At 44.7% G+C, this 22,362-nt stretch overlaps 2 protein-coding genes across 4 annotated transcripts in view; one reads left to right on the forward strand and one right to left on the reverse strand.

The window, feature by feature from the left end:
* Window positions 1-205: 205 nt before the first annotated feature.
* On the reverse strand, window positions 206-8,440 carry LOC105466334 (SBDS ribosome maturation factor). 2 transcript variants are annotated; one of them, XM_011715315.2, is made up of 5 exons: window positions 8,109-8,440; window positions 7,026-7,155; window positions 5,750-5,950; window positions 3,363-3,527; window positions 206-992 (listed from the first exon to the last, which is right to left on the reverse strand). In XM_011715315.2, the coding sequence occupies exons 1-5, from the start codon at window positions 8,234-8,236 to the stop codon at window positions 864-866; spliced, it is 753 nt and encodes a 250-aa protein (XP_011713617.1). In that variant the 5' UTR covers window positions 8,237-8,440; the 3' UTR covers window positions 206-863. The 2 variants fall into 2 exon arrangements, with proteins under 2 accessions (XP_011713617.1, XP_070951413.1); XM_071095312.1 differs by lacking the exon at window positions 8,109-8,440 and adding an exon at window positions 7,922-8,073.
* Window positions 8,441-9,569: 1,129 nt separating this feature from the next.
* Window positions 9,570-22,362, forward strand: part of LOC105466335 (S-adenosyl-L-methionine-dependent tRNA 4-demethylwyosine synthase TYW1) — a 252,872-nt gene continuing 240,079 nt past the window's right edge. The window contains exons 1-4 of one of the 2 annotated variants that reach the window (XM_071095310.1): window positions 9,570-9,790; window positions 10,917-11,047; window positions 11,986-12,123; window positions 20,714-20,815. In XM_071095310.1, the coding sequence (XP_070951411.1) occupies window positions 9,787-9,790; window positions 10,917-11,047; window positions 11,986-12,123; window positions 20,714-20,815 (375 nt within the window). In that variant the 5' untranslated portion in view covers window positions 9,570-9,786. The remainder of the gene's footprint in view (window positions 9,791-10,916; window positions 11,048-11,985; window positions 12,124-20,713; window positions 20,816-22,362) is intronic. The other variant, XM_011715316.3, reaches the window with a different exon arrangement.

Consider the following 22,362-nt stretch of genomic DNA (forward strand, 5'->3'; position numbering starts at 1 on the left):
TTTACGTGTTTAAATACTACAATAATTCTTCAGTTACATCCCAAGTGTTAGCAAAAATTTTTCAGGTATTTATAAGAACAGGCCCTGTTCTAAGCACTCTTCATATTGACTTATTGAGTTCTCTTAATAACTCCCTAACCCTACCACAGACACAGACAGAGAAAAGAAAGGGAGTTAGGAAGTTGTCTAGAAACACAAGCCATAGTTTAATAAAAATAAGAGTGGTTTTATTGATTACACACAATTTTAGCTATATTAATATATATTATAAATTTTAAGAATTAGAAATAAGTGACTTTTATTTTTTAACGAAGAATAATCTAAGTTATGGCAGCATGTTCAATGAAAATTATTTAAGTCCGGCACAGTTTTTCTAGATCTGTTTCTCAGATAATCAGGAACATCATCCAAGCATAATGACCCTCATAACGTAAGTTCCATTAAGTAGAAATGAAGCATCATATGTTTTCTTTTTTAGGAGACTCCCCCTTTTGTTGTATAGACATATCCCTAATAATCTTACTCTACTGTACAAATAACTTTTCACTCACAAGAGTTGCCTCAAATAACTTTCATTTTGGAAAGTTGTCAAGGCATGAAACAGAGTAGCAAAATGCCACTCTGGACTTTGCATCTTGGAGTTTCAATTTTGCTTTAGGATTTAGACTCCAGTTTATAATTAAAACCTAATCATTTCCACATTATTATACTTATGTAGGAAAGCCTTGCCTTGTCCACTCTTAACACAAAGATAGAAAATGTCAAATAGTTTGAGCAAGTATTTGGCAGATCACAGACATGAAACAGTGCTGTCGGAAACAAAAACCCTTTAGTGTTTTTAGAGGTGAAGAGATTGATGGGTGTCATTCAAATTTCTCATCTCCTTCTTCCACATCTTTCAAATTGAGTACTTCCAAAGAACCTTTGCCTTTGGTTTCCTTTTTTATTAGCTCATCAATTTCTCGGAAGCAGCCCGGGTCAATCAGACATACCTGAAACATTTAACGTAGCAGTTTACCACGTGAGGACGAGCAATACACAGAAGAAACTCAGCTTTAACTTCCTTTAAGGTAAACACAAGGCTTTCCAGAGATCTCTAATAATAGCACAGTTCTATGGTGCAATAGGTAAGACAATGGGTAGGGCAGCACACTGGGTTCCAATTCAGCCTCTGCCCTTGAGTAGCCATGGAGGCCCCTGTGACAAGGCATTAATCCCTATGTTTAAACACTTATTCTGATTCTTCAGCTGTAAATGGAAGGGACAAACTAGAAAACTCTCATTCTTCTCATACTAAAATTTAGCATTACATTTTATAGCTCAATAAAGTCACCTCCACGTAGGAAGGAGAAAAAGCAATGTGAAGACTTATTTAGAGACCATGTGTACGTTTATTTATTTATTCATTTTTTTGAGATAGAGTTTCGCTCTTGTCCCCCAGGCTGGAGTGCAGTGGTGCGATCTCAGCTCACTGCAGCCTCTGCCTCCCGGGTTCAAGTGATTCTCCTGCCTCAGCCTCCCAAGAAGCTGGCATTACAGGTGCCTGCCACCATACCTGGCTAATTTTTTGTATTTTTCGTTTCGCCATGTTGGCCAGGCTGGTCTTGAACTCCTGGCCTCAGGTTATCTGCTCGCCTCGGCCTCCCAAAGTGCTGGGATTACAGGCATAAGCCACTGCACCTGGCCCATGCGTACAGTTTTGCAAAGAGTTTACAACTTCGAGTAGTGTCAGATGGGTTAATTCACATCTACAGTGGATACTCACATACTCAATTTACTTTTAAAAAGAAGCTGCAGACTGGGCGTGGTGCCTCACGCCTGTAATCCCAGCACTCTGGGAGGCCAAGGTGGGCGGATCACCTGAGGTCGGCAGTTCGAGACCAGCCTGACCAACATGGAGAGACCCCATCTCTACTAAAAAATACAAAATTAGCTGGGCGTGGTGGCGCATGCCTGTAATTCCAGCTACTCAGGAGGCTGAGGCAGGAGAATCGCTTGAACCCTGGAGACAGAGGTTGCAGTGAGCTGAGATCACGCCATTGCTCTCTAGCCTGGGCAACAAGAGTGAAACTCTGTCTCAAAAAAATAAAATAAAATAAAATAAAAATAAATAAATAGAAAAGCTGCAAAGCCCTGAAAACATGAATTTATAGACAGCTGAATTTACACTGTGTTTGAAGCTAAGGGGTGAGGTCATAAGGACCTAATGGTTTCACTGCTTCTTCAAAATGTTCTGTGTTTAGTGTCATCAGGTTCACACACTAATATCCTCTGGAAACACTCTCATAGACACACCCCAAATAATGCTTTATCAGGCTTCTAGGGATTCCTTTCCAGTCAAGTTGACACCTAAAATTACATCCACAATTCCGCCCCTCATCAACCTGGCACCAAGACACATCTCTTTAAACCATTGTTAATTTCCAAATGAAGACAATAACAAGGTCCTAGCTTTGCCTAATATGATGCAATTAAGCAGACGCGACTATCCTGCATACAACTGAAAGAGTGCTAATCCTTTTGCCAGAATTCAGCTTTCAGAATTTCATCATTCAGGATTCAATCTTTTTTTTTTTTTTTGAGATGGAGTTTCGCTCTTGTTGCCCAGGCTAGAGAGCAATGGCGCAATCTTGGCTCACTGCAACCTCTGTCTCCCAGGTTCAAGCGATTCTCCTGCCTCAGCCTCCCGAGTAGCTGGGATTACAGGCATGTGCCACCACGCCTGATTATTCTCTATTTTTAGTAGAGACAGGGTTTCTCCATATTGGTCAGGCTGGTCTCAAACTCCTGACCTCAGGTGATCCACCTGCCTCAGCCTCCCAAAGTGCTGGGATTACAGGCATGAGCCACCACGCCCAGCCAGGATTCAATCTTTTGGAACTGTAATTTTCAAGATTTTAGAAGTTCAGGCTTTGGACTTTAGGGATTTTGATTTTTTTGTTATTTCAACACTGGGATTGTGGCATTTCGGATTATGTCTTTTAGGATTATGATCAGCACCAGAGTAAAGCACGCAATTGAGCTATCTCTGAAATTTCCATAGTGTGCTTTGTACTAATTGTTGCAAAATTTTTAAGGTAATTGGAGTTATTAACCTTCCACTAAAAATAGCGATTTTTAAGTGGCTTACTTTAAATGGTTGCTAAATTTGCTAAAATAATGTATCTAAAACACTACGCATAATGTAGGAGAAAAAGAAATGCTGGGAAAAAAATAAATGTTTTGTAGTAAACAAGGCTGACCAACCTTTAGTCTTATGAAAATATCTGACTGTTTACAACGTCTAAATGTTTGCTACAAATTTATTACTAGAGAATACACTATTTAGGTAACGTGAAGCAAAGAAAATACTTGACTCTTACGATTTCTAACTGTTGGCCATAATCTTCACTTTCTATGACCTTGATCAGTGGCTTGAGCTTTTCTTTCAGCTTCTTGCCTTCATTCACTGGCAGGATGAAGCGAAGCCTCATGTGAGCACGTTCTATCTTCATTTTCTCTTTTAGCTGCTTTATCACTTCCAAAGCCTACCAAGACAAAATCGAGAGTGTAACTTCTTTTACTATATTATTTAATAAGGCTTTCAAAAACAAAGTAGTTTCCATGTAGTTGGATTAGGTAATGGTTTCTTAGGTATAATATTAAGAACATAAGTGACCATTAAAAAAAATAGAGAAATTGGACTTATCAAGAGGAAAAGGTTTTGTGTTTCAAAAAACTATCAAGAGGGTGAAGGCTGGGTGCAGTGGTTCATGCCTGTAATCCTAGCACTTTGGGAGGCCGAAGCGGGTGCATCACGAGGTCAGGAATTCGAGACCAGCCTGGCCAACATGGTGAAACCCTGTCTCTACTAAAAATACAAAAAAAAAAAAAAAAAAAAAAAAAATTAGCCAGGTGTGGCGCACGCCTGTAATCCCAGCTACACAAGAGGCTGAAGCAGAATTGCTTGAACCCAGGAGGCAGAGTTTGCAATGAGCCGAGATCGTGCCACTGCACTCTAGCCAGGGTAACAGAGTGAGACTCCATCTCCAAAAAAAAAAAAAAAAAAAAAAAAAGGCAAAGAACCTAGGCCAAGGTGGGCGGATCACAAGGTCAGGAGATCAAGACCACGGTGAAACCCATCTCTAAAAATACAAAAAATTAGCCGGGTGCGGTGGTGGGCGCCTGTAGTCCCAGCTACTCAGGAGGCTGAGGCAGGAGAATGGCGTGAACCCGGGAGGCGGAGCTTGCAGTGAGCCGAGATCGCGCCACTGCACTCCAGCCTGGGCGACAGAGCGAGACTCCCTCTCAAAAAAAAAAAAAAAAAAAAAAAAAAGGGGGGGCAAAGAACCTGAACAGAGATTTCCCAAAAGCGGACAGATGAAGCATCAATAAGCGCATGGAAATATGCTCAAATCAATACTAAGGAAATGCAAATCAAAACCACAACAAGATACCACCAGGATGGCTATCATCAAAAAGGTAGACAATGACAAGCATGACCGAGGATGTGGCGACACTGGGACTTGTAAACACTGATGGTGGTAATGTAACATGGTGTGGCTGTTTTGGCAGGTATACAGAAATGAAAACGTATGTCTACACAAAAACATGCAACAAATTTCATAGCAGCATTCTTCATCATAGCTCACAAGTGAAAGCAACCCAATGTCTATCAACTGAGAAATGAATAAAACGTGTGTTTTTTCCACACAGTGGGCTATTAATGCGTCATAAAAAAGAAATGACATGCTGATCCAGGTTACAACATGTATGAACCATGAAAAGGTCATATATTGTATGATTCCATTTATATGAAATGTCCAGAATTGACAAGTCCATAAGGAGAGGAGATTAGTGGTTGGGAGGGGCCTGTGGGGGGAAATGCAGATGGCTCCTAGTGGATACTGACTTTCTTTTTGTGGTGATGAAAATGTCCTCAAACCAGGTAGCAGGGAAGGTCCCCAAACTTTGTTAATATACCACTTAAAAGTGTACACACTTTACGAGTGTGAAATTTACGGTATGTGAATTATATATAAATTAAAAATTCAAAAAGAGGTGTTAAAATGACCCTTTAAAAATTCAAGTTTTGTCTTTAAGTTTGATTTGGATAGGAGAAGAAAGTCCTACATACGTATTTCTGTTTACTTGAAAAAAAAAATATTACCTATCTTTATGACCCTGTCCTTTTCCTCCATCTCTTCCCCAAACCTTCTACCCACTTGCTTCCACGCAGACCCATTTTTTAAAATTTAATTTTTTATATTAAATAAATTAGAGGTATGGTACCGTAGTTGACGCCTGTAATCCCAGAACTTTGGGAGGCTGAGGCGGATGGATCACCTGAGGTCAGGAATTCAAGACCAGTCTGGCCAACATGGTGAAACCTTGTCTTTACTAAAAATACAAAATTACCCAGGTGTGGTGGCGCATGCCTGTAATCCCAGCTACTCGGGAGGCTAAGGCAGGAGACTCGCTTGAACCCGGGAGGCAGAGATTGTAGCGAGCTGAGATCGTGCCACTGCACTCTAGCCTGGGCAACAGAGCGCGACTCTCTCTCAAAAAAAAAGAGAGAGAGATGGGGCGTACGTCCCTATGTTTCCCAGGCTGTTTCCGGGCCTCAAGCAATCCTCCCATCTTGGCTCCCACAGTGCTAGGATTATAGGCATGAACCATCATGCCTGGCCCCAGACCCGTTATTTTAATGATTTCTTCAAAGAAAACTGATTTCCATGGCTGTGTTTTGATAACATGAGAAACCACTCACCTGCTGTTTTGTACTTTTGTTGGTTTTCACTGAATAGTGGATGTCCTTCATGGCTCTCTCAATAAGGATCACGGTGTATGGTCTCTTTGTTTCAGGATTCACACATTTGTCTGCCACAATGGTTGCAATGTCCCTAAACATCTGCTCCAGTTGTGTGTGTCTTTCTTTATCTGATACTTGAACTTCTCCTTTAGTCAAAATCTAAAAAAATGCCAACACATTTAAGAAATCACTGTCGGCCGGGCGCGGTGGCTCAAGCCTGTAATCCCAGCACTTTGGGAGGCCGAGACGGGCGGATCACGAGGTCGGGAGATCGAGACCATCCTGGCTAACATGGTGAAACCCCGTCTCTACTAAAAAATACAAAAAACTAGCCGGGCGAGGTGGCGGGCGCCTGTAGTCCCAGCTAATGGGGAGGCTGAGGCAGGAGAATGGCGTAAACCCGGGAGGCGGAGCTTGCAGTGAGCTGAGATCGGGCCACTGCACTCCAGCCTGGGCGGCAGAGCGAGACTCCGTCTCAAAAAAAAAAAAAAAAAGAAATCACTGTCTTTCTCTATCACACACTATTTGTTAACTAGCCACAAAAAATGAGTAGCTGGGGAGAAAATTAAATTGCATCCTCTCCAGCTATTAATATGTAAGTAATGGTTTGAGCTTTGCCCAAAAGATGCAAGAATCTTTTGGCTGGGTGCAGTGAGATCCCAGCACTTTGGGTGGCTAAGGCGGGCGTATCACCTGAGGTCAGGAGCTTGAGACGAAACTGGTCAACATGGTGAAACCCCATCTCTATTAAAAATCCAAAAATTAGCCAGGCACGGTGGTGGGCACCTGTAATCCCAGCTACCTGGGAGGCTGAGGCATGAGAATCACTTGAACCCAGGAGGCAGAGGTTGCAGTGAACTGAGTGCAGTGGAGTGCACTGCACTCCAGCCTGGGCAACAGAGCAAGACTCTGTCTCCAAAGAAAAAGGGTCTGAAAGATGAAATACTTGAAAACAAATTCAGTTTTCAGGTATACCACATTCTATAAATGAGGTAATTTATAGAAAAATGAGGTAATTTAGTAGAAAATTTGATTTCAGGAGGTTGTGGCAAAAAAACCCAAAAAACAAACAAACAAACAAAACCACCAAGTTCTTTATTATAAGTGACACTGTGCAGCTCACATTATTGCTTTGTTAGTCTTTCCTCCAAAAAAACGGCCTTTAATGTTTAACATACCTTCAAGTACGTTATAAATGGCTATTAGGGTTAGCTATGCTGTAGTTGTTACCCACCTGCTTACAGATTTCAGTTTGGTCATCTGTTCCAAACGCACTGATGAGATCTTCCTTCTTGGCAACCTGACCTTTAGAAACATTTACAAACACTGAGTGGGTCTGCAGAACTTCGTCAAGGTCTTTTTCCCTTGTGAGGGCAGGAGAGAAAGTCCTACGTGAATATACTTGAAACTTGGACACGCATTTACATTTAAATACGAGATGGCAACAACACGAACGGCAAGACACAACAAATCCCCCTGATGACCTTTAGTGTCGAGGGCACGTTTTCTTTTTCTTCCCCGCCCACCCCCACCCCGAGACGGAATTTCGCTGTTTTCACCCAGGCTGGGCTGGAGTGCAATGGCGCGATCTTGGCTCACTGCAACCTCCGCCTCCGGGTTGAAGTGATTCTCCTGCCTCAGCCTCCCAAGTAGCTGGGATTACAGGCATGCGCCACCACACCGGCTAATTTTGTATTTTTAGTAGAGACGGGGTTTCATGTTGGCCAGGCTGGCCTCGAACTCCTGGCCTCAAGTGATCTGCCCGCATCGGCCTGAGGGAACATTTTCAAAACTCAGAATCGTATTTGCCTTACCATTTGCTCACTGGAGAAAAATGTCATGGGAGGACGTAAGAAACACTAAGGGTGGGGTGGGGCGGGGTGGGGTGGGGTGCGGACAGCTGCTGCCACGGAATGCCAATCCCTAGATGGCAGCAGTGAAGACACTACGCACTTCAAACTGCTAGGGCTACTGAGACACCAGATGTATCCACAACTATGACAGTATTCGGAAGACTAGGTTCTCAGCTATCATTCTGGGAAAAGGACCACAATTATGAGATTTCTGGGCTGCAGCTATTATGACACCAACAAAACAAAATCCCAAACCAACAACCCAATCCGAACCAACCAAATAAAGAAGGAACGCCTTGGCTTAGGAGCCAAGCTCGGACTGCGACGTCTCATGCTGACAGCAGGAATGTTCCATTTCCTCCCCGGCCAAGACCTCAGCTTCGCCCATTAACTAGACTTGGGCAGAGACAGGCCGCCTCGGAGGTGACGGCCCAGGCCCAGGCCCGAGGGAGGGGGCTACTCACACGCCGCTCCGCCAGCCGACGACCTTGTTTTTGTAGCAGGCGATTTCGAAGCGCTTCCCGGCGCGCTTCATCCGTACCACGGCCACATTGGTTAGGCGGATCTGGTTGGTGGGGGTGAAGATCGACATCGCGGCTGTTCAAAGACCTAGGAGCCGGCGAACAGGGGCGGACCCGCACCGACCAGCCTGAAGGCCACCAGCGGCGCGCAGCACTGACCCAACCGCAAGTGCGCGGCGCCGCGACTCAGTAGCTTCAGGCTGCCGCCACTGTGCGCCCGGCAACCTTATTGCGCAGACGTCAGGTGGGGCGGAAGCCGGGAGGCGAAAAATGAGCGACGACGCCTGCGCATTGTGGCTTTTTACGCCATCTTTCCACGCCCAAAAAGGGAGGTGCTTTTGTTTGACGTAATTTACTTTCGCCAATGAGCTGAGAGCTCTGACAGGATGCTCGCAGATGTTTAGTGGCCGGGTTGAAACACAGCGTTGGCACCACCTCGTTCCGCGGAATTCAAGGGGCAGACCCACTTTATAATAAAAATACTTTTTATACTACAATTATTTTATAATATTTTTATTTACTCACCCTTTTATAATAGAAATATTTTAACATAAAATGTAGACAAAAATGTGTAATGAACCTTCCATGTACCCATCACCCCGCTTCAACAAATTATTAACATGTTACATTCTTGTTTTATTCTTCTTTTTTCATTTTTTTGTTGCTTTTTTATTTACACTTTTTTTTTTTTTCTTAAAGTCAGTCTCACTCTGTCACCCAGGCTGGAGTGCAGTGGCAGGGTCATGGCCCCACTGCAGCTTCGACCTCCTGGGCTCCAGCGATCTTCCAGCGTTAGCTTCCCAAGTAGCTGGGACTACAGGTGTGAGCGGCCACGCCAAGCTGATTTAATTAAATAAATAATTAAAAAAAATATGTACAGATGAGGTCTCACTATGTTGCTCAGGCTGGTCTCGAACTCCTGGGCTCAAGCGATACTCCCGCTTCGGCCTCCCAAAGTGCTGGGATTACAGCTTTGAGTCACCGCGCCCGGCCGGTTGGGGGTACTTTAAAGAAACCATCATATGGTTTCAGCATTAAATACTTCAGCCTATAGCCCTTAACAGATACACGCGACGAGATTAACTACAATTCCTTAATATCATCTAATAGCGAGTCCATCCTGGGGTTTCCCAAAAATAATGCCTTTCTGCAGTCAGTTTATTCCAACCGAAATCCAAACAGGTCCACACAGCGTTTCCCTCCCTTCCCACTCCTTTCCCCTCTTTATTTTCCCATGCCAATCATTTCTCTCTGGACCCACCTTTTCCCAGTCTGAGCCAATCCAAACGGAGGCGGAAGCGCTCCGGCATCATCGCCCGGAACTCTGGGTGGTGCTTATTTCTGGGTACGCCCTCTTTCCCCTCTGAGCCAATCGGAGCAGGGCCGAGAGCGCACCGGACACTGGCTTCCTTTCCCAGAGCTCTGGGCTTTGCTCTGGGCCCACCTCTTCGCCCTCTGAGCCAATCAGGACCGGCCCGCCAGTGTCATGGCTGCCCCCAGCTACTCAGGCACCCGGTACGCCGCTAACGCTGCGAGGTAGCTCGGTGCGTCTCGCGGTACCAATGCGAACCATCGGGTTATCCAGGTCCGAGATCCTAGTCTCCTGTCGGCTCTGAGGAGGATGGGTAAGGGCACCCGGCGGGCAAGGACCCTGGGGCGGCAGGAGAGGTAAACGTTTTACTGAGACCCTCTCCAGGCGGAGTGGCGTCCTCGGTGCCCTTCCTTCGGAGACTGTTGGACTTGACAGCACCGGATAGCCGCCGCTGAGAGCAAGGAAGACTGATCCCTGGTTTTGACCTGGCTTTTGCCTTTTGAGGCTAGGGGGTTAGTTTAGAAGGAAACTACGTTTCCAACCCTCAATGAAAACAGAAAAGTACTCCTCCCACTTTACCCACGTGTATTAGGACTTTTGCACCTGTAAAGCCTAAATTTCAGGCTTCGACTTTTGAAATTGCTCCTAGGTTGAACGTTTGAGGCCAGGTCCCTGCATATCTCTCTTAAAAAAAAAAAAAAAAAAAGGCGTACGGTCAGTTACTTGAGAATCTTTTACAAGTTTAACCATGAGCCTTTGAAAGTACAATTAGTAAAAAGAGTACTGTTACTACTTTAGCTTTTTTTTATGGAGCAAGCACAACAAAACAAAATTAACCCAATTTCACATGAAGTATTTTTATTTTATGTTCCCTACTCTTGCTTCTAAATGCTCATTTCGAAGTGAAGATACAATTTTATATTGTTTTATCTTTGAGTTAGTATTAACAGTATGATAATTTTATCACGTTACTACATAGTGTGTTATTTTTATTACAGTTGATTTTTTTTCCCCCCGAGATGGAGCCTTGGTCTGTCGCCTAGGCTGGAGTGCGGTGGCGCGATCTCGGCTTACTGCAACCTCTGCCTCACGGGTTCAAGCAGTTCTCCTGCCTCAGCCTCCCGCGTAGCTGGGATTACAGGCGCGCGCCACCACACCCGGCTAATTTTTGTATTTTTAGTAGGGGCTGGGATTTCACCATGTTGGCCAGGTTGGTCTGGAACTCCTGACCTTAGGTGATCTGCCCGCCTCAGCCACCCAAAGTGCTAGGATTACAGGCGTGAGCCACCGCGCCCGGCCAACAGTTGATTTTTAAATTAGATTTCTTAGCTGAGTTGTTGAATGTAAGGTTGGTTTTATTTTCTTCTTAAAATCGGGATGGATATCTTTGTATATATAGCTTTAAACGAAATTACCTGTGTGTGTCATTTTAAATTTAGATCCTTCTGTGGATACATGGGACCTCTCCTCACCTTTAATATCATTATGGATAAACAGGTTTTACATTTATCTGGGCTTTGCTGTTAGCATTAGCCTTTGGATTTGTCTCCAGATTGTCATCAAGACGCAGGTAAGTGGAGTTTTTTTTTTTAATATTTAGGCATCAGATTTTATAGAGGATTTAAACACTAAAAGGAACCTTTAATTACTTTTGTGGTTTGGTCTTTAGATATTTTAATGAAATGCCTAAAATAAATTTCTTCTCTAAGTTTTTGGAGACTAAGTTATCTTGGATTAAGTTATTTACTTTTTCTGTGTCTCATTTTTTTTGTTTTTTTTTGTTTTTTTTTTTTGAGACGGAGTCTCGCTCTGTCGCCCAGGCTGGAGTGCAGTGGCCGGATCTCAGCTCACTGCAAGCTCCGCCTCCTGGGTTCACGCCATTCTCCTGCCTCAGCCTCCCGAGTAGCTGGGACTACAGGCGCCCGCCACCTCGCCCGGCTAGTTTTTTGTATTTTTTTTAGTAGAGACGGGGTTTCACCGTGTTAGCCAGGATGGTCTCGATCTCCTGACCTCGTGATCCGCCCGTCTCGGCCTCCCAAAGTGCTGGGATTACAGGCTTGAGCCACCGCGCCCGGCCCTGTGTCTCATTTTTAAGATACAGGAAGATTTTTTGTAATGAAAAATGAACCTTTTATATGAAAAACAAATTTGTTTTATACCTTTAAGGGTCACTAGTCCTCTCTTGCCTTTCCATTCATTAAGGATCAGAAAATAAGTTCCTACTATTATTCTACTAAAATACTTTATAGGATAAGGGTATGTAAAGTTTTTTCTTGGAGGGAATGGAAATCATGAGCCTTAAAAATGTGAGTCCTGCCTATTAAAGGACCTTATTATACCAAGGGGGCTAATATTTGAGGAATACAACCAGAAAGATTAAGAGAAAAATTTAGTGTGTCAGATTAAGAGAAAAATAAAGTGTCTCAGTATCTGTGCTAATTTTCATCCCTGCTGAAGTTGGGAAATGATTTAGACTTGATGGATTTTGTGTAATTATTTGTCTTTCAGGACAGGAGCTCACAGGAAAAATCTGTTCCAAGAGCACCTCAGGATTTGATGACAAATGGTTATGTCTCCCTTCAAGAGAAAGACATCTTTGTGTCTGGAGTGAAGATTTTTTATGGTTCTCAGACTGGTACAGCAAAGGTAAAAACTTTATATGATGCTTTTCCTTTGGTTTCCTGACATTTTAAGAAAATCCCTTTAGCAGTGAACTGTCCTTTAGCAGTGAACTGAATTGGTCATCTAACCCTCTTTATTCTTTCTCCCAACCTTTTCCCCTCAAATGTTTTTCCTTTCTGCAATGGTAGGTGGGTTTCCTCTCCTGTGCCCCATTAGAGCTGATTGGTGGTGTCTGGTAGTCACTGTCTTGAGGGGTCTTTGTTCTGAAGCTTGCTTCTGCCTCAGCAGGATAGAGAAAGTTGTGAGTCCATTATTGATGCCCATGGGTATGGAAGTAGGGAATAGGGAAAAAAGGATGGCACCAATAGTTCCAATATGGTCCTGACTTTCACATCACACATCTATGTTTATTTATTATTTTTTTTTTTCGAGACAGAGTCTATCTCTGTCCCCCAGGCTGGAGTGCAGTGGCACGATCTCGGCTCATTGCAACCTCCACCTCCACCTCAAGCGATTCTCCTGCCTCAGCCTCCTGATTAGCTGGGAATTATAGGTGCCCGCTACCACGCCTGGCTAATTTTTGTATTTTTAGTAGAGATGGGGGTTTCACCATGTTGGCTAGGCTGGTCTCAAACTCCTGGGCTCAGTTGATCCGCCTGCCTTGGCCTCCCAAAGTGCTGAGATTACAGACGTGAGCCACTGCACCTGGCCTCACATCACACATCTATGTAATGAAACTTGTTTTGATTTTGAATAGTGCTAAAAGTGTTAAAGGTAGACACTAAAGTAGATACAGCAGATATCTAGTTGAAAGATGCTTCCCATTCTCTCTCTTGTTTTGGGGGAGAACAGGATCTGGCTGTGTTGCCATCTCAGCTTCAGTTGCTTATCTGTGAAATGATAAATTACAGATGATAATAGTATGGTTATCTCAGGGTCACTGTGAGGATTGAGTGAGATTATCTGGTATGTACTTTGATTTCTCCTTTTTGCTTTTTTTTTTTTTTTTTTTGGAGACAGGGTCTCGCTCTGTTGCCCAGGCTGGAGTGCAGTTGTGCCATCTCGGCTCACTGCAACCTCTGCCTCTTGGGCTTAAGGCATCCTCCCACCTCAGCTTCCTGAGTATCTGGGACTATAGGTGCACGCCACCATACCCAGCTAATTTTTGTATTTTTTGTAGAGATGGGGTTTTGCCATGTTTCCCAGGCTGGTCTTAAACTCTTGGCCTCAAGTAGTCTGCCCGCCTTGGCCTCCCAAAGTGTTGGGATTACAGTCATGAGCCACTGTGCCTGGCCCCATTCTCTAATTATATATAGATGCTACCTGTTTCTGTGTTACAATGTCACAGCTATTTAAAAAAATTTTTTATTTTATTTTATTTTTGAGATGGTGTCTCACTCTGTCCTCCAGCCTGGAGTGCAGTGGTGTGATCTCGGCTCACTACAGCCTCCGCTTCCTGGGTTCGAGCAATTCTCCTGCCTCAGTCTCCTGAGTAGCTGGGATTACAGGTGCCTGCCATCACGCCTGGTTAATTTTTATATTTTTAGTAGAGACAAGGTTTCACCATATTGGCCAGGCTGCTGTCGAACTCCTGATCTCAGGTGATCTACCCGCCTCAGCCTCCTAAAGTGCTGAGATTACAGGCGTGAGGCACTGCTCCCAGCCAAAAAATTTATTTATTTTTTTTGTAGAGACAAGGTCTTGCAATCTTGTTCAGGCTGGTCTTGAATTCCTGGCTTCAAGATATTCACCCACCTTGGCCCTCAAAGGGCTGAGATTATAGGCATGAGCCACCAAGCCTAGCCAGGTCACAGCTAGTTAGTGCTTTCTAGGAAAAGATTTTAAGGAAGGCTAGCATGAAAATAAATTAAAGGAAAAATCAAGGTCTGTTATTTTTGTAGACTACTTCAGAGGGTTCTGCTGCCCTCTTGTGGAAGTTGTGCAGAATAGTACTTAGGTTTTCACTACTTCAGTGCAGATACTTTGCTTCATTTTATAGTGGAAGGTCACTTGTTAAGTTAAACCTTAAGCAATGGAGGTGGGAAATGTGAAAAAAGCAAAAAGGTGTCTGAGCAGCCAAAGCAAAGTCCTTTTTATGTTACTCATGAAAAACCTTATTCAGAGCCTCTTTATGCATGTTTTTACCTTTTTTAAAAAAAGATCAAAACGATCAAATGAATACTTGCAGATGGTAACAAATCCAGGTGTACAGAAAGTTCATAATGAAATGTACTCTCCAGAAACCTTTTAACTATTTCTGTTTTTAGTTCCTCTGATGCTTGTGCTGTGTTTCTAGACTTATCAACATTACACAAAACTTATTGACTCCTTATATTAGTTTATACAAACAGCCCTCAAGTTTCAGTGGCTTGATGTTGCTGTCCATATCATAGTTGATTTTGGGGTAGATAGCCATCTTCCATCTTAAAGCTGCGCCATCTGAATTTATTTTTATTTTATGTATTTATTTTTTATTGATTTTTTTTTTTTTTTTGAGATAGAGTCTCGCTCTGTTGCCAGGCTGGAATGCAGTGGCGTGATCTCGGCTCGCTGCAAGCTCCGCCTCCTGGGTTCACGCCATTCTCCTGCCTCAGCCTCCCGAGTAGCTGGGACTACAGGCACCTGCCACCACGCCCAGCTAATTTTTTGTATTTTTAGTGGGACGGGGTTTCACCGTGTTAGCCAGGATGGTCTCAATCTCCTGACCTCCTAGTCCGCCCGCTTTGGCCTCCCAAAGTGCTGGGATCACAGGCGTGAGCCACCATGCCCAGACAAACCTTTTATTCTTTGTTCTTTTTTTTTGAGACAGAGTTTTTCACTTGTTGCCCAGGCTGGAGTGCAGGGGCGGGATCTCAGCTCACTGCAAGCTCCGCCTCCCAGGTTTACGCCATTCTCCTTCCTCAGCCTCCTGAGTAGCTGGGACCACAGGCGCCCGCCACCTCACCCGGCTAGTTTTTTGTATTTTTTCAGTAGAGACAGGGTTTCACCGTGTTCGCCAGGATGGTCTCGATCTCCTGACCTTGTGATCTGCCCGTCTCGGCCTCCCAAAGTGCTGGGATTACAGGCTTGAGCCACCGTGCCCGGCCATGTTCTTGCTTTCTTAGTTCCCAAGAGAGCTTATTGATAAGAAGAGCCTGGAACCTCTCCTTCACTCTTTGTTTCCTCTCTTGCTATGTGATCTTTGTGCTCACCAGCTCCCTTTCACTTCTACTCTGCCAGGAGTAGAAGCAGCCTGGAGCCCTCACCAGATGTAGATGTCCAATCTTGAACTTTTTCAGATATCAGAATTCTGAAACAAATAAACCTTTTTATGGTGGCCCATAACAGTTTTTCCTTTACGTATTTAGCATTTCATTAAGGACTCCTGTGATGCAGGTCTGGTTGTAATAAATTCCCATAGCATTTGTTTGCCTAAAAGGATCTTGTTTCTCCTTTGCTCATGAAGCTTAATTTGGCTGGATATGAAATTCTTGTTTGAAATTTCTTGTTTTCTTTTTTGAGACAGAGTCTCTGTCACCCAGGCTGGAGTGCAGTTGTGTGATCTCAGCTCACTGCAACCTTCGCCTCCCGGGTTCAAGTAATTCTCCTGCCTCAGCCTCCTGAGTAGCTGAGGCTGCAGGTGCGCGCCACCACGTCTGGCTAATTTTTGCATTTTTAGAAGAGACGAGGTTTCATCACGTTTGTCAGGCTGGTCTCTAACTCCTGACCTCAGGTGATTCAGCCGTATCGGCCCCCCAAAGTGATGGGATTACAGATGTGAGCCACCATGCCCTGCCTGAAATTTCTTTTCTTTAAGAACGCTGAATATAGGCCCCCATCTCTTCTGGATTGTAGGGTTTCTGCTGAAAGGTTCACTGTTACCCTGATGGGATTCCCTATGTAACTGACCTGGCTCTTCTCTCTAGCTGCCTTTCACATTTTTTCTTTCATTTCGACCTTGGAGAATCTGATGATTATGTGTCTTGGCAATGGCCATCTTATGTAATATCTCACTGGGGTTCTCTGCATTAAATAAACCTTTTTAAAACAGATTGGGCTAGGCACAGTGCCTCACGCCTATAATCCCAGCACCTTGGGAGGCCAAGGCAGGTGGATCACTTGAGCCCAGGAGTTTGAGACCAGCCTGTGCAACATGACAAAACTCTATCTCTACAAAAAATTCAAAAATTAGCTGGGCATGGTGGCGTGTGCCTGTAGTCCTAGCTACTCAGGCGGCTGAGGTGGGAGGATTGCTTGAGCCCTGGAGGTCAAGACTGCAGTGAGCCATGACTGTGCCACTGCATTCCAGCCTGGGCGACAAAGTGAGACCTTGTCTCAAAAAAAAAATAAAAGAAAAAACATAGATTACCCAGTCTCAGGTACTCTTTTATAGCAAAATGGACTAAGACAGTCTTTCTGATTCAGTACCATTCGGCCCTCTTCTGACTCCAGTATACTCTCAACTCAGCAACCTCAGTGACTGAAAACTTGGGTGAAATCACATCATCCCTCTGCTTAAAACCCCGCACTGACCCCTTCATTCAAGAGTCAATGCCAAAGCCCTCACAGTGGCCCAGAGATCCTATGCTTGTGGCTCTTTGTTAACTCTCTTACCCCATCTCCTTGGTCCCCTTTTTTCAGTCTTAGTAACCTCCTTCGGGCCTTTGCGCTTCACTGTTCCTGCCGCCTGGGATAACCTCATAGTTCTCCCAGTTCCTTCAGCTTTGGCTCAAATCTCACCTTATCCTTGTGTTAGTCTGTTTTGCATTGCCCTAAAGGAATACCTGCACTGGGTAATTGATATGGTTTGGGTCTGTGTCCCCACCAGATCTTACGTCGAATCGTAGTTCCCAGTGTTGGAGGTGGGGCCTGGTGGCAGGTGCTTGGATCTTGGGGGCGGATTTCGCTTGAGTGGTTTAGCACCATCTACCATGTACTGTCCTCACTACAGTGAGTTCTCATGAGATCTGGCTGTTTAAAAGTGGGTGGCACCTCCTCCTTCTCTTTCTTGCTCCTGCCATGTCATGTGCCTGCTCCCCCTTTGCCTTCCACCAAGATTGGAGTCTCCCTGAGGCTTCCTCAGAAGCAGATGCCGTTACACTTCCTGTACAGTCTGCAGAACTGTGAGCCAATTAAACTTCTCTTTTTTTTTTTTTTTTTTGAGACGGAGTCTTGCTCTGTCACCCAGCCTGGAATGCAGTGGCGCCATCTCAGCTCACTGCAAGCTCCGCCTCCCGGTTTCATGGTATTCTCCTACCTCAGCCTCCTGAGTAGCTGGGATCACAGGTGCCTGCCACCACACCCGGCTAATTTTTTGTGTTTTTAGTAGAGATGGGATTTCACCAGGTTAGCCAGGATGGTCTTGATCTCCTGACCTCGTGATCCACACACCTTGGCCTCCCAAAGTGCTGGGATTATAGGTGTGAGACACCGTGCCTGGCCCTAAACCTCTTTTTTTTTTTTTTTTTTAAATAAATTTCCCAGTCTCAGGTATTTCTTTTTTCTTTTCTTTTTTTTTTTGAGATGGAGTCCCGCTCAGTTGCCCAGGCTGGAGTACAGTGGCGTGATCTCGGCTCACTGCAACCTCTGCCTCCCAGGCTCAAGCGATCCTTCCACCTCAGCCTCCCAAGTAGCTGGACCACAGGTACCTGCCACCATGCCCAGCTAATTTTTTGTATTTTTGGTAGAGATGGGTTCCACCATGTTGCCCAGGCTGGTCTTGAACTCCTGACCTCAAGTGATCTGCCCTCCTCGGCCTCCCAAAGTGCTGGGATTACAGACATGAGCCCCCATGCCCAGCCAAGTATTTTTTTATAGCAATACAAGAATGGACTAATACTGTAATTTATAAAGAAAAGAGGTTTATTTGGTTCAGGGTTCTGCAGACTGGACAAGCATGGTGCCAACATCCACTTGGCTTCTGATAAAGCTTCAGGAAGTTTCCACCCCTGGAGGAACAGGTACCACGTGGTAAGAGAGGGAACGAAAGAGTAGGGAGAGATGTGAGGCTTTTTTTTTTAACAGCCAGCTATGAACTAATAGGGCAAGAACTCAACACGCCAAGGGGAGGGCAGCAAGCTGAGGTATGAGAGTAGAGTCTGGAGAGTGAGAGCCTAAGGCCAACCTGTGGCTGACTTCCTTGAATTAAACTGAAAGGAAAGCTTTAGCCTCTGATTGGCTGTGGACCAATTCTTTATTTGCATAGGGTGTAACTCCACTTCAGCCTCTGATTGGCCACGAGCCAATTCTTCATTTTCACAGGGTGTAACCAATTGGAAGCCTCCAAAGGGTACTGGGGGTGTTACCAAATTCTTCTAGCTTAATAAAAACCCAAGGAACATTACAACTGGACCTCCTGAGCCACTTGCTCAAGCCTGCTTCCTCTCTGTAGAGTGTACCTTCCCATCAATAAATCTGTGTTTTTGTTGCTTTGTTCTTTTGTTGCTTTGCTTGTGCATTTTTTGCAATTATTTGTTCAACCTGCGAAGAACCTGGACAACTCCTAGTCAAGACCCTCCACTGGTCACAAAGCCACTCATGAGGGACCCATCCCCATGACCCAGACACCTCCTGTTCAAGCTCACCTCCAACATTGGAGATTACATGTTTATGATATTTGGAGGGGATGAATATCCAAACCATATCAGTTCTTGAGGCCTGCTGCAGTAGTGTTTTCTGACCCCCAAATACCTTTTTTCTTTTTCTTTTTTTCTTTTTTTTTTTGAGACAGAGTCTCGCTCTGTTGTCCAGGCTGGTGTGCAGTGGCATGATCTCGGCTCACCGCAACCTCCGCCTTCTGGGTTCAAGCAATTCTCCTCCCTCAGTCTCCCGAGTAGCTGGGATTACAGGTGCCCACCACCATGCCCAGCTAATTTTTGTATTTTTAGTAGAGACGGGGTTTCACTGTGTTGGTCAGGCTGGTCTCGAACTCCTGATCTCAAGTGATCTGTCCACCTCAGTTTCCCAAAGTGCTGGGATTACAGGCATGTGAGCCACCACGCCCGGCCAACCTGTCCTTTTTCTATACCAGTTCTCATGCTTACTATTGGGAGTTACCATTAGCCCATGAGACTGCCCCCACTTCAGACACCAGTCACAAGTCCTGGCTTTAAATTTAGGGTTCTGCACCACTGCCTCCTGAGCTTCTGTAGGATGACTCACAGACCTCAGGAAATTGCTTGACTTATGTTTACTAGTTTATTATAAAGGATGCAACTCAGGAACGGCCGAATGGAAGAGCTGCACAGGGCCGGCTATGGAGGGGTGGGGGTTGAGCAGGGCTTCCAGGCCATCTCTGGCCGAGTCTTCCCCCCCGGAACATTGGTATGTTCACCAACACAATCCCCATTGTTTCAGGGGTTTTTCTTGGAGGCTCCATTACATGGGCACGATTGATTAAATTATTGGCCTTGGTGATTAAGCTCAATCTCCAGTTCCTCTTCTCTCCCTAGTGTTCCCTGTTGGGGCCGGGGTAGGAGGTGTTGAGTTTAACCTCTCTCAGTTTCTCTGGCAACCAGCCTCCATCCTGAAGCTACCTGAGGCCTGGCTCCAATAAGTCATCTCATTAGCATACAAAAGACATTCATGCCATCTTTTGTTGCAGTGGCTGCTCGGAGCCCAGAGCTTCTCTGGGGTTCTGGCAGCCCTGTGAACTCTTCCCTACGGCTTTTTCCTGTCTGTCAACCAGCTTCTTTTCATGTTTCCCATTCTTTTCACTCTTCACTATTTCTTTTATTTTATTTATTTATTTTTTTGGAGATGGAGTTTTGTTGCCCAGGCTGGAGTGCAATCTTGGCTCACTGCAGCCTCTACCTCCTGGATTCAAGTGATTCTCCTGCCTCAGCCTCCCGAGTAGCTGAGATTACAGGTGTGTGCCACCATGCCTGGCTAATTTTGTATTTTTAGTAGAGACTGGTTTTACCATGTTCAGGCTAGTCTCGAATTCCTGACCTCAAGTGGTCTGCCCGCCTTGGCCTCCCAAAGTACTGGGATTACAGGTGTGAGCCACTGTGCCCAGCCCATTCTTCACTATTTCTTTTTGCACTTCTCTGTGTTTATTCTTTTTAATATATTATTTTCTTTATGAGACAGGATCTCAGTCAGTGTCCCAGGCTAGAGTGCATTGGTGTGATCATAGCTCACTGTTTCCTCTAACCCCTGGGCTCAGGGGATCTTCCCGTCTCAGCCTCTTGAGTAGCTGGGACTACAGGTATGTGCCATCACACCTGGCTAATTTTTAAATTTTTTTATAGAGATGAGGTCTCACTTTGCTGCCCAGGCTTGGCCTCAAGTGATCCTCCCACCTCAGCCTCCCAAAGTGCTGGGATTACAGGCATAAGCCATCTTGCCTGGCTGATAAGTTTAATCTAGTAGGGCAAGGCAGATTGATCATCCAAAGCCAAATTAGATTCAGTCCTATATAAACCCTGATCGGATGAGAACAACACGAATGATCTCTGTAATAGTACCCAAGAAAATAGTAAGGGTGAGGATAGAATTTGTGTTCATGAAGATACATATCAGTCACTGAAGACATTTTTCATGAGGACTGCCACATTCTTGTGCCAACAGGGGTAAATGAGGGCTGTATTTGGCTCGTTGAAGACTTTATTTGATATTTTTTTTGTCCTATTAGGGATTTGCAACAGTTCTTGCTGAAGCAGTTATGTCCTTGGATCTACCTGTGGCAATTATTAATCTAAAAGAATATGATCCGGATGATCATCTGATAGAAGAGGTTGGTAATTGTCTTATTTTTTCTTCAATCAGAACTCTCAAATTTAACTGACCTGCAGTCTTCAGAATAAATTTAATTAGGTAACTAGAATCTTCAGAGTAAATTTAATTTTCATGCTAAGGGATTTCAGTTAGTTGAATTCCAATGTGAATCAGAGCATTGAATGTGGAGTGAGGTTCACTGATTCTCACGTGTGGGGCTTGTCCTTCAGGTTTGTTAAATTCTCCTGGGGCAGGGCTAGAGGTGAGAAAGCTTGGGTGGTTGGAAGTTCACTCCTTCCCACAATTTTCTTTTTTTTTTTTTGAGATGGAGTATCACTATGTCGCCCAGGCTGGAGTGCAGTGGTGCAATTTTAGTTCAGTGCAATGTCCACCTCCAGGTTCAAGTGATTCTCCTGCGTCAGCCTCCCAAGTAGCTGGGATTTACAGGCATGCACCACCATGCCCAGCTAATTTTATTTATTTATTTATTTTTATTTTTTGCTGGAAACAAGGTTTCACCATGTTGGCCAGGCTGGTCTCAAACTCCTGGCCTCAAGTGATCCGCCCACCTCGGCCTCCCAAAGTGCTGGGATTACAGGTGTGAGCCACTGTGCCTGGCCCCTACTATTTTTATTTTTTTAAAATTTATTTTATTGAGACAGGCTCTCACTCTCTCACCCAGGCTCTGGAGTGCAGTGGTGCAATTTCAGCCTCCCAGGCTCAAGTGATCCTCCTTCCTCAGCTTCCTAAAGTAGCTGAGACTACAGGCATGTGCTGCCATGCCCAGCTAATTTTAAAAGATTTTTTATAGAGATACGGTCTCACTATGTTGCCCAGGCAGGTCTCCAACTCCTGGCCTCAGTCTCCCAAAGTACTAGGATTATAGATATATAATATAGATATATACAGCCCTCACCCCTGTTTTGAATCTCTTAATCAAGGAAGGGTTGTTAATGATGGCAGTGTGTTATGCTTGTAGACCATGGGCAATCCAACCAAAAGGTCAAGAGCAGAAAGAGTATGGGTTTTGGAATCAGAGAAGTCTCTTATTAGCTGTGGACCTCAATGCGTTAGTTAAGATCTTTTTTTTTTTTAATGGAGTTTCGCTCTTGTTGCCCAGGCTGGAGTGCACTGGTGTGATCTTGGCTCACTGCAACCTCCATCTTCGGGGTTCAAGTGATTTTCCTGCCTCAGCCTCCTGAGTAGCTGGAATTACAGGTGCCCACCACCACTCCTGGCTAATTTTTATATTTTTAGTAAAGTCGGGGTTTCACCATGTTGGCCAGGCTGGTCTCGAACTCCTGACATCAGATGATTTATTTGCCTTGGCCTCCCGTAGTACTGGGATTACAGGCATCAGCTACTGTGCCCGGGCCTATTACTTAATATCTATGAGGATTTAATTTCTTCATCTGAAAAATATTTCTCCCCTTTCTCCAGTCATGCCCAGTTAGGGGATTTCACCCTACAGCAGTGGTTCTCAAAATGTGGCCTCTGAGCCAGCAGCATCAGCATCTCCTGTGAACTTGCCAGAAATGCAGAATCTCAGGACTTAGCCTAGCCGCA

The sequence above is a fragment of the Macaca nemestrina genome, chromosome 4, assembly GCF_043159975.1.
Source record: "Macaca nemestrina isolate mMacNem1 chromosome 4, mMacNem.hap1, whole genome shotgun sequence".
Lineage (NCBI taxonomy): Eukaryota > Metazoa > Chordata > Mammalia > Primates > Cercopithecidae > Macaca > Macaca nemestrina.